This window comes from Pithys albifrons, chromosome 4 (assembly GCF_047495875.1).
Source record: "Pithys albifrons albifrons isolate INPA30051 chromosome 4, PitAlb_v1, whole genome shotgun sequence".
Lineage (NCBI taxonomy): Eukaryota > Metazoa > Chordata > Aves > Passeriformes > Thamnophilidae > Pithys > Pithys albifrons.
Genome location: NC_092461.1, coordinates 90,171,596 through 90,189,611, shown reverse-complemented (window position 1 = coordinate 90,189,611; position 18,016 = coordinate 90,171,596). Strand labels below are relative to the sequence as shown.

At 41.1% G+C, this 18,016-nt stretch overlaps 1 protein-coding gene and 1 long non-coding RNA gene across 5 annotated transcripts in view; one reads left to right on the top strand and one right to left on the bottom strand.

Moving 5' to 3' along the window:
* Positions 1-13,206, bottom strand: part of ZNF236 (zinc finger protein 236) — an 81,362-nt gene extending 68,156 nt beyond the window's left edge. For all 4 annotated transcript variants that reach the window (XM_071554934.1, XM_071554935.1, XM_071554938.1 and 1 more), the window contains exons 1-3: positions 13,046-13,206; positions 3,181-3,323; positions 1,558-1,722 (exon numbers count right to left, since the gene is read on the bottom strand). In XM_071554934.1, the coding sequence (XP_071411035.1) occupies positions 1,558-1,722; positions 3,181-3,323; positions 13,046-13,106 (369 nt within the window). In that variant the 5' untranslated portion in view covers positions 13,107-13,206. The remainder of the gene's footprint in view (positions 1-1,557; positions 1,723-3,180; positions 3,324-13,045) is intronic.
* A 110-nt stretch (positions 13,207-13,316) lies between these two features.
* On the top strand, positions 13,317-16,358 carry LOC139671682 (uncharacterized). Its single transcript, XR_011697770.1, has 3 exons — positions 13,317-13,442; positions 14,135-14,291; positions 15,125-16,358. It is a non-coding gene; the product is annotated as an uncharacterized lncRNA (long non-coding RNA).
* Positions 16,359-18,016: the final 1,658 nt, after the last annotated feature.

The window sequence follows — 18,016 nt, the reverse complement described above, 5'->3', positions numbered from 1 at the left end:
AGGCTGGGCACAGAGTGGCTGGAGAGCAGCCAGACAGAAAGGGACCTTGGAGTACTAATTGACAGGAAGCTCAACATGAGCCAACAGTGTGCCCAGGTGACCAAGAAGGCCAATGGGAGCCTGTCCTGGATCAAAAATAGTGTGGCCAGCAGGACCAGGGAAGTGATCCTTCCCCTGTACTCTGCGTTGGTGAGGCCACACCTTGAGTATTGTGTTCAGTTCTGGGTCCCTCAGTTCAGAAAGGATATTGAGGTGCTGGAGCGAGTCCAGAGAACGGCAACAAGGCTGGTGAAGGGACTGGAGCACAAGCCCTGTGGGGAGAGGCTGAAGGAGCTGGGGTTGTTTAGCCTGGAGAAGAGGAGGCTCAGAGGTGACCTCATCACTGTCTAGAACTACCTGAAGGGAAGTTCTGGCCAGGTGGGGACTGGTCTCTTCTCCCAGGCACTCAGCAATAGGACAAGGGGGCACGGGCTTAAGCTCTGCCAGGGGAAATTTAAGTTGGAGATCAGAAAAAAATTCTTTACAGAGAGAGTACTCAGGCATTGGAATGGCCTGCCCAGAGAGGTGGTGGATTCACCATCCCTGGAGGTTTTTAAACTGAGATTGGCCGTGGCACTGAGTGCCATGATCTGGTAAATGGACTGGAGGTGGACCAAGGGTTGAACTTGATGACCTTGGAGGTCTTTTCCAACTCAATCGATTCTATGATTCTACTCAAGTCCACTTATCTTGGCTATGTACATGACAAAATGTGAACTAAAACATGATTAAAGAAGGAATACAGTCACTATATATGGCATGCCTTGCCTGGATTAGAAAAGTGCAAACAGGCCTGTTAACACAAACTTATCATCAGAAGCCTGACGATAAAGCATATATTTGTCTCAGGTCCAATTCTCCAACACAAAATGTAATTTTAAAAAAAGATTTCACAGGGGGAAGAGGGAATTACTTGATTGAAAACTTGGTATTTTTGGCAGTAAAATCAACTCTGGCAACTGCAAAAATCCAGTAATGACTATAAACTGTGCAAAATACCACCACGTATTAACTGTTTGCTAAGAATTTAACCAACACCCTATAAAAACGGAAAATTAAATTCCAAGAGGGAAAGGAACACAAAATATTCTCAAGTTGTAGATAAGGGAACAACCTCATCTATTTCTATAAATGGTGAGACTGCCTCCCCATGACATCTGCCATCAAACACGATCCCCTGGATTATTACATGTGGCCTTACCAATTTAAATGAAATCACAGAAATACCTTCAAAACAAAAGTGTTTGTAAATAGCCAATTAATTAATGTTTACAGATATAATATGATGTTATCTGTCAAAACATCCACAGATTCTCTTTCTTAATGAAGACAGGGTGGGAACACTTAGTTACATTCAGTAATTTCCGTAGCTGTTATCAAAACAGACTCCCCAGTAAAAATTTTATATTTCTTCTGAACCAAACAATTTATTGCATCCTCCAATCTAAGGCATACAGGTAAGGGATTAGATACAACCATTATGACATGTATTTTCAAAATTCAAGTTATGAAGTTTACCTCCTCTTTCTCATGTAGCATTATATGAGCTTTCAGACTGGCTACTCTGGAAAATTTCTTGTTGCACACAGGACACGTAGGATCTTCGCCATTGTGAGTACATTTATGAAGAGTCAAGTTGAATTCAACATTAAATGACATTGGACACTGGTCACACCGGTGAGGCTGTTTGTTAAAATCAAAAAATAGAGTCGAAATTCAGTCTTCCCATAAGTTGCATATACCCTGGGCAACACAAATAACCATACAAACCAAAATGCTAAAATCAAAAAAAAGGAGCAGTTCAAGCACCTACATATAGGATAATGACCCTTAATAATACCAATTTTCATTATGTTATCTCCTTTGCATCTCACTACTGAAAATACAAATACAGCATTTCAAGAGCACATGGGGAAAGAAAGTAGGGGAACTAAAGAAAGCAGAGATTCAAAACTGAGACTGTCTGAGGAGAGTGAAGTTAGTAGGGAAGAGGAATGAGCAAGAGATGGAAATAGACTTTCCTACTTGAACTGTGTTCATGATTCACCCAGAGGGTGGTTGGGCACCAGAACAGGCTCTCCAGAGAAGCGCTCACAGCACCAAGCCTGACAGAGTTCAATAAGCATTTAGACAATCCTCTCAGGCACATGGTGTGACTCTTGGGGATGGTCCCTGCGCAGGGCCAGGAGCCCAACTGAGAGATCCTTGTGGATCACTTTCAACTCAGGATATTCTATGATTCCATGAAATCTCCTTAAGCAAAATCAATAATCAAAAGAGCAAAACATTTAGTTTATACTACAATTGACTGCTTTTCAGTTGGTATCTGCACAACCAGTATTCATTCTTAAAGAGCACCTTCACTTCTAGATATAAAGGCTCTTCCATAAGTTTGCAATAGCATGGTTTTAATTATATCAACTTTATAACATTGAAACTTGTGTAAGTTGTTCTTTGTATACATGAATTATCTCAAAGTGCTACATTTTGTAAAAACTAATCTGTATGTATGACTACCTTAAAAAGTAATAAAAATAGTTTTCCATCAGACATAAGTAGTTTGAGCTCTGTGAAACACAAAGCAGGGAAAAGAAATAAATGTCTCATAGTAGAGATGCAACCTGTGGCAAAAGTTTCAAGTAAAAAGTCAGTCCAGTCTTAAATACAGGCATGTGATTTTCTCATTCTTTCCCAAATTTGATTTCTAAGCAGCTAAAGTGATGACATTAATCTGTTGACTAATACATATGTACTAAATTAGTTTACTAGAGAAGTCCAGGTAAACAATGTAAGTATTATTTTCTTTTTATTGCTAATGTGTAGAATCACTTCACAAATTCAACTGAAACAAACCCATACACTTTCTCATCTTCCTGAGTATTTTATAAATCAAAGAAAATGGCTAAAATTAAAAATCACTGATCTGGAAACGTAAATGAACAGCATCAAAGTAAGGTCCTGTCTCAAAGGAAACACGAGATAACATGAAAAAGAAATTTCACAAAACTCAGAGGTTCCCAAGTAGTAATTACCAGTGATGTGAATTAAAAAAAAAAAAAGGAAAAGATGTCTTGTGTTAGCTTTACTTGACAGTATATGAAAATATCAACATATACAGGTTCTACCTATGAAAATTCATACCTTGTCATTTTGCTCATGATCCCTCATATGGCGCTGGAACTGGGTCTCTTTTGGAAAAGACAGCAAACAAATCTCACACTTATGGAAGTTCGGTACTTGGTAGGGAAAATTTCCGTTCTCTGTATTCGGGGTCAGAACATCATCTGCAAAACAAGCATCAAAACATTTGTATAAAGTCATGTTTCATCTACTTACTGTAAAAACCAGAATTTTTTGAAGCAGAAACTATTTCATCCCCAACTTACACAACAATCTAACTCCCAGGGATCTTGAAGATCTCAGGCATAAACATTACTGCTTTCACTGACACCAAATCACCCGAAGACATCCATATGTTAAACTACCACTCACTAAAGAGATATAATCACCTTTTCCTAGTAATTTGAAATAAATTCTTCTGTGCTTCATAAACACACACCAAATTTGCAAAAAAAACCAAAACCAACTGCCAAATATACTAGGTAAGGTATTGCTAGAGCTTACGTGTAATTACATCATGTGCTTCTACGAAAAACTTCTTTAAATTAAGTAGTCAGCAGTTTTGACTATTACAGATTTTCTGGCCTCCTCCACTCCTTTCTCTCTTTTTTTGCCCTTAAAAAAATTTAGACATCTTTTCTGTCTTCTGCACCTAGTAATGTAAAACCTTTATTAAAACCTATATTGAAACCTTTAGTGTTGTAAAACCAACATCACTGTTTCAAATAGCTGAGAGAGATAAAATAAGCTGCAAGTTAAACTGTGTACACATTTATTCAGTGGAGAAAGGGTTTTATTTTTGTTTAAACAAACCCAGTCTAAGCCCATACAGTTTTCTTGTTTTGAACTCCTACAGTCACAGAACTTTTGATATAGAAGTTGTAAACTTCTATATCCTCTTGCTCAAATGGCCAAAGTCAGTCCTATAAATACTCTCTGATATAAGGGAAATATTAACACAACTAAGTTAAACACATTTTACTTTTGAAAAGCTACTGTATTAGTAAGGGATTTATCTTTACTTATGAATAACTTTAAGAAAAATAATTGGCAGGAGGAATTAACGTATCATTCAAAGCAGTATTAATGAAATGAAAATAAAGCTTGAAGGACTTGTGCTGCAGGTTATGGACACTCAAGAGAAAAAAATCCACAGAATTCAGTTTCAAACACTCCTACAACTCAAACTGCATCAACAGAACACAAAAAGAAAGGGGCACTGATTTTGTTATCTAGACATGCAAGACCTGATTTTTCTCTTTAAGTCAGTACTTTCCACCATGAATGTAAGAATTAGGCATAAGAAGAAACAACACAAGTACAAGTTAACAGCACCCTGCTTACACTTCCTGAGAAGAAATCAAAGATTACAATTCGTACAGTATTTCTGCTCAGTACTGCACCCACTTCCAAGTCCTGCCTCATGCACCACACCATTCACCATGAAAAAAAAATCAGTACCTTATAACCTGACTATATTTTTTTCCTACTAAAATTCTCATAAATAAACTTTAAAAGCTTGTAGTTGAGGCAGCTGTAGGGAACATTTCACCACAATATATCCTGGACAAGAAAAGACAACTGAAAACAATGTCCTAGGGACTTACACTTTTCTTACATATTTCTGTACTAAGATGCCCATTAACCTCTGATTTGCAAAGTTTAGTTACAAAGTATTTTTCGGTAACAGAAAGACATAAGTATCACAAATCTTTATTATCTGTAACTTAACCTACTGCATCCTTTAAAGGTAAATTCACAGAATACAGAGACACTATCAACAACCACCCTGAAATGGTCACATTTCTTCAACAGGTGAAAACCACAGCTTTAACTACAAGACAGTCCTTTAAGCATCCTTGTGATAAATATGCCTGAGTAGAATAAAGGACACAAAATCAGTTTCTGTAAAAACTGGCATGATAGAAATGTGGAAATAAAATCTACTCCAATACTTGGGCTATATGAAAATGTAACCCACAAGGCTTTCCCTTCCCCTGGAAAAAGGAGTAATTGTCCAACTCCATGAAGGCCTGAGCTTTCTTTTAAATTGACAATTGAAAAATTATCCAATCCACTTTAGAAAGGCCTTCAAGCCTTCTTGAACCAGAGATTATTATCTTTAACATTCACTCTTAAGATCGAAGACACCTGACAATCATACAATCATAGAATCGACTGGGCTGGAAAAGACCTCCGAGATCATCAAGTCCAACCCTTGCTCCAACTCCAGTCCATTTACCAGATCATGGCACTCAGTGCCACGGCCAATCTCAGTTTAAAAACCTCCAGGGATGGGGAATCCACCACCTCTCTGGGCAGGCCATTCCAATGCCTGATTACTCTCTCTGTGAAGAATTTTTTTCTGATCTTCAACTTAAATTTCCCCTGGCAGAGCTTGAGCCTGTGCCCCCTTGTCCTATTGCTGAGTGCCTGGGAGAAGAGACCAAGCCCCACCTGGCCAGAACTTCCCTTCAGGAATATAAAAACAATGCCTAAACCACTGAAGTGGCCTAAGTGCAGCACTGACATTGTCAGAGATGCCAATAACTTCACTACACAGAAACACAGAAAAAGCAACATGCTCACTGGTGCTGAATAACATTACCAAATCAGACAGGGTTTGGTTCAGTAACACTTCTAGGTATTATTAAAATGTGTATCATATCTGTATCGACTGTAATACTGATTCATCTGCAGGCTGTCAATTTTCTTCTGGAATTCAAAAAAAGTTAATATAATGAAAAGAGGTTATATAATGAAAAATTAAATATCTTGTGATGTTTTAACAAAATTTGATGACTATGATCCTATGAAATCATACCACCTGAGTGCAGAGATATACAAGAATACAGAACTTCAGTTTTTCTTTAAAAAGACAGAAATTATCAACATTAAAACAAATAGAAAGGGGTAACAAGATAAAAATACAGAAAAGACACTGTCAATTAAAACTAACACACAAGTGAGCCGTATTTTGACTTTTCAGGCAGGTGTCCCAGAATCATTAAATATGGCTTGGGTTGGTCTTCATTTCAATGTAAAAATAAAGTAAGAGTTTGACAAAGTTTTTTGTTGTTTGTCATCTGAATTAATATTCAGATGAACCTACATTACTGTATTTCAGCCAAATCAGCAATGAAATAATCTTTCCTTATATCTGAGAGAAAAAAAATGCTTTTAGACAGATAAGCTTGGATCATGAAAAAAGTCAGACACTGCAAAATACTGATCTTAAAGGCCAGTATTTTTGAATACCAAAAAGACAGGCAGATGATGCCAGTTTAAGAAGCTGGCAGTGGGGTATGGACCCCGTACTTTTAAATGCACTGAGAAATATGTTGAAAAAACCCTCAACAATTCTAAACATTCCCTGTGTACCAAGGGAAACAAAGACACTGACATATCCAGCACAGCATTTGATAGACACAACTCATCATTTATCATATTAGTAAGTACACCATAAATAGATAAAATGATGATTCTGCTCTCAGAAAAATGTAAGTATTAGGTACAAAATTAAGCAATCTATTTATTGTCAGACATACTCTGGCAGATGAAAACACAAGTCTCCTGTCTGTTAATGAACTAATAGAATGCCATTCAAGCCAGAAACACAGAATTAGAAGTTTCAGTTTTAGATTAAGAACTGATTAAGCACATAATGTCAGTACAATGGCACGAAAAACTTGAATGCTCTTAGTGAGAGAAGCTACTTAGTGAATTCATAAACAAAGATGCACACAGAGAAAACACAATATCACTATCAGAGTAACAAACCCTCTGAAAAAGTAAGTGGTTCTTTCAGGCCTGCACACTGCAATGAATGATAAACCTCACTAAGCAAGGTTTAAAACACTGCCATTTATTAACATTAACTGCATGGAAACTGTGCAGAAGCTACTGTCACTTTCCATTTTTTTTCCAATTTACATGTTAGTTTAGCTGCAACATAAATCAACCTTATTCCATCACAGCTTGAGACAGTCAAGTATCAATACAATTAAACGGGGAGCACTCAGCTCATTACGCACTGTCAAACATATTTTTGCCTGTACTGTCAAATGTATTTTTGTCTGTATCCTTACAGTTTGTTCAAAGTGCCCCAAAATAGCAGAATCAGATTTGCAAAGCACCTACTATCAATAATAATAAACTTTCAGTAGAAAGATGGTCTTATTTAAATCCTTCTAATGTTACAACCTGTAATTTCTACTTTACATTTACTGTCCCTCACAGAGCAGCAGCAATCACTTGGGGTCAGCTCAGCTGTGACAGCCTTCGCCACACTTGACCTCCGGAGCTGAGTCAGCAAGCAGGTGCTCTCTGCTATCAGCCACTGATGACAACTCAGTGTGGAGGGAGGAGGAGAGAAGTGGAGCACTCTCAGCCATTGCCTCCTTATGTAAGCAGCGCTGTGCCTCATGGCAGCCTGCAGTCCTCTCTGCAAGGCGCAGATGGGCTCACTCAGCTGTGAATGCAGCACATCCTTATTAAATCTCTAATAGCCTCCTCGCATCTGACTGAGAGGACTCTGCGAATAAAGCGCTCAAGCTTGTGAAATTCATGCATGAAAACTTGTCACTGAAGTTAAATGGCAGCTGGCAAGCCTAGGGACAGAAAGGTCTGACCCTATCAAAACCTATTTACTAATTTATGAGAGGAAAAAAAGTGGTAGGACAAGCGAACAAAATAGGGATGGCAATACTGACATTTCCTCATACCACACTTGAACTCACAGAACACAAATGATAATGAATCATTCAAACATTTTGCTTAGTTCTGCAATCGTAAAAGAAACCTCTTACTTTAAATCTGGCTCAGCACTCTTAAACAAAACCAGCAGTCATTCTTCTGCCTTCTCATGGGAGGAGCAGGGGAAACACTAACTCTCAGTCCACGTATCAAACCAAAATCCAGAGATCAACTAAGATTTGCTTGTTTTAACAAGGTAGTTTTATTACATTTTGGTTAACACACAATCTGGAATGTAAAGCAGTACCAGTCCAGACACTGAGATACCAGGAGCACATTGCTGGGAAGGACATTCAGGGGCCAATCCCTCAGTATGTGCCAACACAATGCAGCTCCACTCCTTTCAGGAGCAGACAACTCCAAACACGGCACAGCCACACCAATGCACTGCAGCAGCAAAGACTAACAGGACACAGAATTAACAGCTGCATCATACCTGGTTCAATGCGAAATGGATTGCATTGGTTCTGGCTGGGATGGAGTCAACTTCCTTCCTATCAGCTGTGTTTTAAATGCGTGACTAAAGCCATGCTGGTAACACCAATGCCTGAGCTATTGCTGCACAGTGGCTGCACAGCACGGAGGCCCCCTTTGCTGCTCACTTTGAGTAAGGGTGGGAGAAAGGTTGGAGCCAACACAAAGGGATATTCCAGGCCATAAAACATCACACTTAGCAATACAGACTTGGGGTAGTCCTTCCAAGGTCATCTTCTTTTGATTAGAGACTGACTGAGCACCAGTCTGCCTGTGAGAGGTGGCAAACGTGCCTTTGTATCACTTGGTTGGGCTTTTTTGTTGGTTGGCAATTTGGTTGGTTTGGGGTTTTGTTGTTTTGGTTTGGGGTTTGTTTTACCTTTTTTTTATTTTCTTTTTTTAAACTTTTCACCTGTATTTATTAAACTGTCTTCACCTCAACCTACAAGCTTTTTCTTGCTCTTGCTGCTCCTGTTCTCTCTCTCACCCCATTGGAGGAGAAAGTGAGTGGCTGGAGGGTGTTTAATTGCTGGCCAAGGCCAACCCGCCCCAGAGATACACTATCCCCATCATCCTAATCTAACAGATACATGAAAATTGGCATTTCTTTAACCAACCTTGACAGCTTCATCTGACATTCAGGTAAAAACTACTATATTTGTAGAATACTCCAAAACAGAGTTACACTCTTTTTCACAGCTGAACATGTATATCAAGCCATAATTTTTCACCTGTTTGTTTTCACATGATTTGTATGTCTCATGGTTGAGACCATGACCCTCACCTGTGCCCAGCCACAACACTGTTAACAGAAACTTCTGAATGAAGTAAATGACTTACGACATGATCATCCCTCTCCCAGAGTGAACAAAATCCAACTACAGCAAAAAAACTCAGAAGAAAGACATGCGAGGTCTCAATTAGAAATTTTAATTATATTTGGAAGCACTTTAATGCATTGGAACAAATGAGGTATGAAGGTATGAGCACAACTGCAATAGGGAATAAAATTTCTGCAACTGGCAGAAAGCTACAGAGAAGGGACAGAACAATGGCTGAAGTTACCACACAGACAGAACTTAAATACAAGTTATTCAGCTGCACAGATTACTTGGGATAAGGTACAGATATATTTCAAGTATTGTGAGGAATTAATGTGGAATTAAAGCACAGCAGTGTAATTTAAGTTTATCATCATCTCCCTAAGACCCAACATGCCCCTTGTAAATAAACATACATTTTCTTACTGCAGAACAGTGAGATGGCCAAACAACTGTATCACAATTAAAGCCCAACTATTATCTTTTTTAAGGCTAAAGTTTGGGCAGCTGTCCTCCTGTATGTTTTAAAAAAGAATTACCTACACCTATCCTATTTGAAAGACTTAGTGCACATCACACAAGCAGTACCACAACCTCTTCCTTCTTGCCTGCGTGACATCACTGCCCTATTCTTTTCTTGTCAGTCTGAGGTCACCACATGAAACTTAACACACAACTACTAAATTAATCTACATAACAATAACAACAAAAATTTGGTAAGACTTAACTGGTGAGTTCAAGTTTCATTTTTCTTCAGTAATACAAAATTGGAATGTAAAGCCTCTAAACTGACCTGTCCCTGACTCAATAGGCTCACACCCAAAATGATCCCAGACGACTGACAGGCAGCAAACAAAATACAGCCAGGTCTGCAGAGCTGTGTTACCTTCTCTGTTTCTCAGCTTCATGTATTTTATATTTACCACTCTTCATATGTGAATTCTGTTACAATTCAGGCCCCCTGAAGGCACAAAATATTCAAGTTTTAACTGCACTCATTAAGGAATTTAGTTCAAACTTGTGCAAAAGTAGCCTTTGGGTTTAATATGTGTTATCTAGGCATAAAAACTCCTTTAGTACATCCTCAAATCTTTCATTTTGCTCTTCAAATAATCCCTCTTCTGCTATTTGAAAAAGATCTGATAGATGTGAAAGTCAAAGCTGCTCATTTCATGTTGCTTGCGATTCACTGACAAACATCACAGGTACAGCAGAAAGGACCTCTCTGTGGAAGGAGACTCCACAACTTCCTCACAGTGAAAAAGTGTTTCCTCATGCTCAGACAGAACCCCCCATTTTTCAGTTTGTGCCCAGAGAGGTCAATTTGTACAGTTCAATTGAGTTAAAAAAAAAAAGAAAAAAGAAATAATTGCAAGATGGTTTTGGGGAAACACTACAATGCCAAAAAAAATTCTCTGAGAACAGCAGCTATTGAGGTCACAATATTGTTTGGACTTTTGCTGCCTAGAGTCCACTTTTTCTATTCAACATATTTAATTTTCCTAAAACAAAGAACTTGTTCTAGTCTTTGACATGCATGATGGTTAAAAAAGTCTAGAGGAAGGGGCATGACATTACTGATTGACCTTCACTTTCTCTTAAAGAAAGATGTATTACCATAAACATACAGACTATACAACTAGAGAGCAACACTCCTCTTCCATGAGAGACATCAGCATAACAGGGTTGTAGGAATTCCAAGGCCTACACTAAAAAAGAACCTGTAAGTGTACAATTTCCTAAGTAAATGATATGAAATTTATTTTTGCAAACAGCTATTTTCTAAGTAAAATTCCTCCTGCCAAAAGTGAAGCCTATAAAATGCACAACCAGTTTTCAAGGTCTGTCAGTCCGTAATTGAATGGGACAAACAGCCAAATGTTCTGAGAACAAAAAATTTCTTAATTCAAGCTGTCCTGTTCAGCCAGAGCCTCCTCATTCATGACCTTCTTTTGTCACACAGAAGTGTAGAAAAAAACATGACACTTGGCAACCCCGACTTTGCTGTTGTCCCAAACTGCTGAAATCCCAAGGACCAAAGACCCCAGAATCCACAAAATTTGCTTGTACAGGGCATAGTCACTGCAGACGTCTCTGTATCCCCATGGTAGCCCCAGATCCTGCAATTCTAAAGTGCTCTCTGCAATCAAACTACCTCTATGAAACCACTTCATTAGTAAATGCACAAATTCCATTCAAAGGAAATAAATATGTGAAAGATACAGACTGTGATGACACTCATATTAGGTCGAGTCAGCCATTCATACCTTTATACCACAGAAAGAGCCTAAGATCAGGATCAAACTACAAGGAAAATAAATACAGTTACTAGGCACTTTTTCTGGACACCCTGTCTTGTCTCACTTTTAATCTTTTTCTCATTCATACATCATGCCATTACCACAGGACCTTATGCATGTATGACGTGGACCCTTGGAGGAACTAGAGAATTAGGCAGATCTTTTATTTACAGTAAACTTGAAAAAAAAAATTAAACCCTCAACCTCCAAGGCTGGGAACAGACAAAGTTCTTTGGGACTTTCTTTCCATGCTTATTACTTAGTGATCAAAATCTGAGATAAATGGCCCCAACAAAAACAACAACAACAAAAAAAGAACCACCACAAACACTTCTGGTAGGACCCAGGGCCCATCTCGCTTTCCATACTGTAGAAAATATTTTATGCAACTTCCAAACATTCACCTAACAGTACAGCAACTCTTTTTGCCTGTTAGCACACTTCAGTCCTACAAAAAAGTATTCCACAGAAGGCTCACCTACACATTCCCCTTGCAGAGCCACAGCTCATCTGCACGCATTGAGAAAACCAGACGTTCTAAATACAGACTGAAAATATGAATTGGCTGACTTTTTATGACTGCAATAGCCACGGTATTCGGATGCTTTATGGAATCTCACTCCATTCTATGTATTTTAAAAAATATGAAAAAATAAATCTACTGCTAAATGCTTGTGCTGAAGAAGTCACGGATAAGGATTTCAGTCTTTCTGCAGTTGCGGGGCTTGTTTGGATACTGCTCACAGAACCCCAGTAACATCAGAAGAAATTAACTACACAAAAGCGTCATAAAACTCAGCAGCTATTAACTACTGTAAACAAAAACCCCCACCAAACCAATCCTTTAATACTGCCCAGTCATCAAAAAATATTAAAATCGAAGTGTGAGGCCAATACACGTTCAGGAAAGAAAACCAGTTTGTTTAGGTTGTTTTGGTTTGGGGTTTTTGGATTTTATTTTATACACATAATCATAAAGAAAAAATGACTGCAAAGGTGTTTTCAAGTCTAGGGGAAAAAACAAAAGAACACCCTCCTTCTTGCAAATCATAGAAGTGGACGACTTGAACCTCATTTTCCACGTGTTTATCATCCCTTTTTCGAAGCTCTCGTTAATGTGGCCGGGGTGGAGGAGGGGAGGGAGCGGAGCGGCGGAAGGAGCCGGAGCCTTCCGTCCTGCCCGCCGCGGCCGCTCAGGCTCTGCCCGGCCCTCCCCGCCGGGGCCGCACCGCGGCACAACGAGGAGGCCGCCCAGGGCCCAGCCCGGCGGGGCTCTGCAGCCACGGCCCGCTGTGCAGGCGGGAGGCGGCCCCGGCCCGGTCCCGCCGCTGCCCGCTCGGTATCATTCCGCAGGGCCCGGCCCGGCTCCCTCCCCTCCCCTTCCCTCTCCTCTCCTCCCCTCCGCCCTCTCGCCCGTACCCCGCACAATAGACCCGGCCTTCCTCCCCCATATCCGGGGACTATATGCGGAGCCCGCGGAGGCTTCTCGCCGCCCGCCCCCGGCGCGGATCGCGCCCGCCCGGCCGCGCTCGTTACCTGCCTCGGCGCCGGCCTGGCCGCTGTCCCCGCCGGGCTCGGGGGGCCGCCCCCTCGGCATGGCCGCCCCCTCCTCCCCGTCCCTCCCGCCCCCCGACGCACACACACACACACACACACACACAGACACACACACTGGGCAACGGCGAAGGGGGACGGGGGGCGGGGACGAGCGGGCGGGCCCGGCCCTACACACGGGCGGCGGGGGGCGGCGGCGGCGCTGCCGGCGGGGCCGGGCGGGGCCGGGTGGGGCCGAGCGGGGCGGCGGCGGCGGCGGCGGCGGCGGCGGCGGAACTCACGGCATGGCCGGGGCGGGCGGGGGGCGCACGGCGGGCGAGGGGCGGCGGCGGCCCCCAGTGCGCATGCGCCCGGCCGGCCGGGCGGTGTGGGGGAGTAGGTCGGTACATCCGGGTAGGGCGGCGGGCGGGGCTCGAGGGAGCCCGGCGGGCTGGCAGGGCCATTGGGATCGGGATCGGGATCGGGCGGCTCGATTGGGCTCTCCGCCCCTCCCAAGCGCCGGGTCCAGCACTGCGAGAGCGTCCCACGTGGACGCGCTGCCATGTCACCTGCTCTAGGTGACCTGGGCCTTGGCGGCGGGGCTGGACTGTGTGATTTGCAGAAGTCCCTTCCAGCGGCAACAGTTCTGTGATTCTGCGAGCCCTGGGGTCTCGCTTGCAGGGCCCGGCAGCTCGCGGGGCTCGGCCAAAGCTGCCTGGTTAATGGCCTGGAGTTGTGCCAGGGGAGGTTTAGACTGGATATCAGGGAAAGGTTCTTCACCCAGAGGGTGGTTGGACACTGAACAGGCTCCCCAGGGAAGTGATCACAGCACCGACCCTGACAGAGCTCAAGCAGCGTTTGGACAATGCTCTCAGGCACAGGGTGTGACTCTTGGGGATTGCCCTGTGAAGGGCTAAGAGTTGGACTCTAATCCTCATGGGTCCTTCCAATTCAGCATATTCTATCATTCTGTTCGCTCCAGGAGATTGTTCCCTGTCATCCTCTCCTGCACCCCCCCCAACCCCCTCCCCTCGCATTATTAATTTTTTTTAGGCTGTGGTACCCAGGAACGCTTGTTGCTCCTACCCGCAGGTCTGCCAGGGGTTTGCTGCTGCTGAAGGACTGGTCTGCTGTGCCCTGCCCAGCTCTGCTGCCTGTCCTGTGTGCAGCCTGTGCAGATCATAGAACCACAGGGCAGTTTAGTTTGGAAGGAACCTTAAGGGCCATCGAGTTCCAGCCTTCTTCCGTGGTCAGTGACACCTCCCACTAGCCCAGATTGCTCCAAGCTGCATCCATCCTGGCCTGGAATACTCCCAGGGGTGAAGCATCCAAGGCTTTGCCAGGCAACGTGTTCCAGTGCCTCATCACCCTCTCACAGTTAATAATTTCTGGCTGCTCAAGTCCTACACCCAAAGACTGATCCAAAGCCCATTCCCACTGAAGCAGATTGCTGCTGCTTAGTTGTTAAACTGTTAAAATGCTCAAGTTCTTCTCACTACATTCCAGGATATCCATGTTTTCTCCCCCATCCTATACACCAGTGAAAGGCCAGTTTCTAATTACAAACTATATAATGTTTCAGTAGACTGTATTAAAAAGCATTTACTACAATGTAGCCTTAGTTAACCAAGCTAGATGATTCCTCATTTATTGCATTTATTACATTTATTACTTTAATGTCACTTTCTGTAGTCTCTTCAAGTAGTGTTAATCGGATACATCAGATCCCTGATCAAAAAAATAGGGCAGGTTGAGTACAGATAACCTATAAACTCTAGTAGTGAAAGTTTTATCATTGTTCAATGATAATTATTACTTTGTTAATTCATTTACCTTACTCTGTTGCAAATGAGTGTTGCGTTGGGATTTTTTCTTCAGTTGTAGCCTGTCAGATAAATAATTAAATTACATCTGAAAACTTGCCTTAAGCTAACAAATTTAATCATACCAAAGAATGAAATCAGATTTTTGGAATGCAAGGTTTCAATTCTTCCTGAAGGCTAAGGTTGGCTAAGCAATATTTAGATACTTTCGCATTCTATCCACCACTAAAAAGTGTACTATTTTTAATTTTCTCTGCAGAAATGCAGCATTGGCATATAAACATGGAAAAGACGACTGAAGCTGGTGTGACCATTGCCTGGGGCTCCTGTGAGCTGACTTCTCACTGCAGCCGTTACAGACAGGGAAAAGGCAAAGAACAGCAGTGGCCTCTGGTGGCTGAAGGATAGTTGTGTGCCAAAAATTTAAGGTCGCCAGTCACTTTAGCAGTGAACTGCAGCCTACAAGTACATAGCACAAGGTGACAGCTTTTTGTGTGATTTCAGTAAGAGCACGGGGACAGGACTCGAGCCCAAAGAAATAGAACAGAATCAGTATCTAGAAAAACTTTGCACAAGCTCATTATTTTTCATACTTCTGATTTTATTCTAACTTCGTTATAAGGATTATCTGCTTTTGAGGGGTTTTTTGAGGTCTTACACATTAGGATTAAGAATTTTGAAACTGGAATTTTTTTCAGTTTTGAAAAGAACTGATACACTCTTTACAGGAATGTAAGTGGGATTGTATATGCAGGTAACTTCTGTCTGTAGTGATACTAATGAAAATTGTCCCTCATTTTTGAAGTCTAATACAAAAACCGACTTTCATTTCTACTTTAGTTTTTCAACATTATTGTTTCCTGCATGTCTTTCAGTGTTCAGCAGCAGTACACACAATCACGGTTAATTCTGTACTGCAAAAGTCTGTTCATCATCTGTTTCAAGTTCATGTGATATGTTTGTCGTTGCCTCTCAGTCTTACACTTCTGCATCACTCTCATTCTGTACAAAACTAGCTCTGCACAACAGTAGAAAAGACAGAATTTTTTTCTTCAGAGCTTCACGAATCTTGAAGTACTGAGAGACAAGTAGTTTATGAAGAGTATATGAAATAGGTGTTGAAGAGTATATGACAATTTTTATTAATAATATTCAGTGGTATATGCCCAGCTTTACAGCTATTTTCAATCTATTGAAGCTGTGTAATTTTCCTTTGTAATTGGCACAGTATTTTTCGTCTGCACTTTGCAGCTTCTGGAAGAAAGGCACTGCATGCATTGCTAAAATTTTTGCGCTACTTATAGTGATTCTATTGTCTGTGTTTGTAAAAGTGCTGATATTTCAAAATATTTAAAAATGGTTGTGTTTTATAAATAATAAAATTGCCTGTTACAGTCTTTCTCTGAAGTCTCTGGCCTTGCTCCAGAGTTGCCACTTAGGAAACTTCTCCGTTTTGGGTTGTGCCCTAACATTAAAACCCAGTGCCTTCTCAGGCAAGAGCCCAGCAGATTCATGCTCTGCTGTCCATGCGAAGGAAACATGGGTCTGTTTCCCAGGTGGAATTTGCAATGTAATGCAGGGAGTGCAAGATGGTTAGCCTTTAACTCTTTCTATCATTAATTTTATCTGGTGCCACTGCTTCCTTTTAAAGAAGAAACACAGCTACAGTGTCATCCCTTAAAATATGTAACATTAAAAGTCAATGCTTATTTTATACCTATAGATAAAATACAGTGATAAAGGGAGTAAGGTCAACACAAGGCCACAGAAAAAATTGATTTATAGGTTTTACTACCAACTAGATGTGCTGCTAAATTTAAGGCAAACTAATGAAATGCAGTGAACTATTTGAGTAAAGCTAATTACTAAATAGTGTTCTATTTACAGTTGCAGTTGTCTGTCCATGTTTTCCAACCTGGTGCAGCACAGTACTTTCCCTGAATTAAAACTGTATTCTGTAGTACTCCAGATTGTGAAATCCCTCCACAATTTGCTTAAAATCATGACATTTAAGTAAGTATAACACTTTTTGAACTCCAGTGTTTTGGCTTTTGCATGTCTGAATGCTTGTGAACTAGAAACAAGCATAATTCTAATGAATTTATTTTTGTATCATGGTTTGACTTTAGGCAATGACATTTTGAGAAAAAAACATTGCAATTTTCCCATCATGATGGAAATGTTGATACAACAAAGTAGTTCTGTAGTTCTGTGCTCAGCCAGAAGTGAGACTAATAAAGGCCGTCACAATATCCTGGATACATAGTATAGCCAGGCCTTCATAGAAGGCTGTTTTGAGTGCTATACCCTCAAATTTCATAGAATTCCATGGAATGGTTTGGGTTGGAAGGGATCTTAAAGATCATCTGGTTCCACTCTCCTGCCATGGGCAGGGATACCTTCCACAAGACAAGGCTGCTCCAAGCCCCATCTGACCTTGCCTGAACACTGTATTTGCCGACTGTTGGCACAAAAACAGTACATATACTGAAGACTGACTTACAGCTGTTCCCAAAATGAATTAAGCTGTCCTGGGAATAGCAACTTTATGGTTGGAGGGCATAACCTGGACTAAAACCTGCAGTAATGTAAAAATGTCAATAAAAGCAACAGCCTTCCCTCATATTGCTATAACACCAAAAGCTAAAACAGGACCTGGTGTATATTTAAAATGTATGAAATCATTAAAATTATATGCTGTGAGAACTGCAGTACACATTTTGTATGAAGAATTTCACTAAAGAAGTAGTTTTCCAATGTTAACATATTAATTTCTGAGGAAAGATAAATGCTTTTTGCTTTGCTCAGTTGGTTTGTTCATTTATCAAAGGGTACCTCCTACACTCTCTTGATTTCCTTTTGTGTGGCTACAGGACTTGAGTTTCCAGCACTGTCAGCTGTCTTGCTTCCAAAGGCATTATTCAAGTGAAAAAAAATATTTTGATGAAAAACTAATACTCTGTAAAAATCCAATGTTTACACTCGGTACAAGAAAACCCTCCACATTTAATGAACATTGAAAAGGTAAATGAAAATCCTGTTAGCCACTTGAATAATATCCATAAAAATCTCCTTGGCAGCCATAAGGCTGCTTGTGCAATTCAATATTTTAAGAGAAAATTCGGTATAGGAGGTAGTATACTGTTGTACT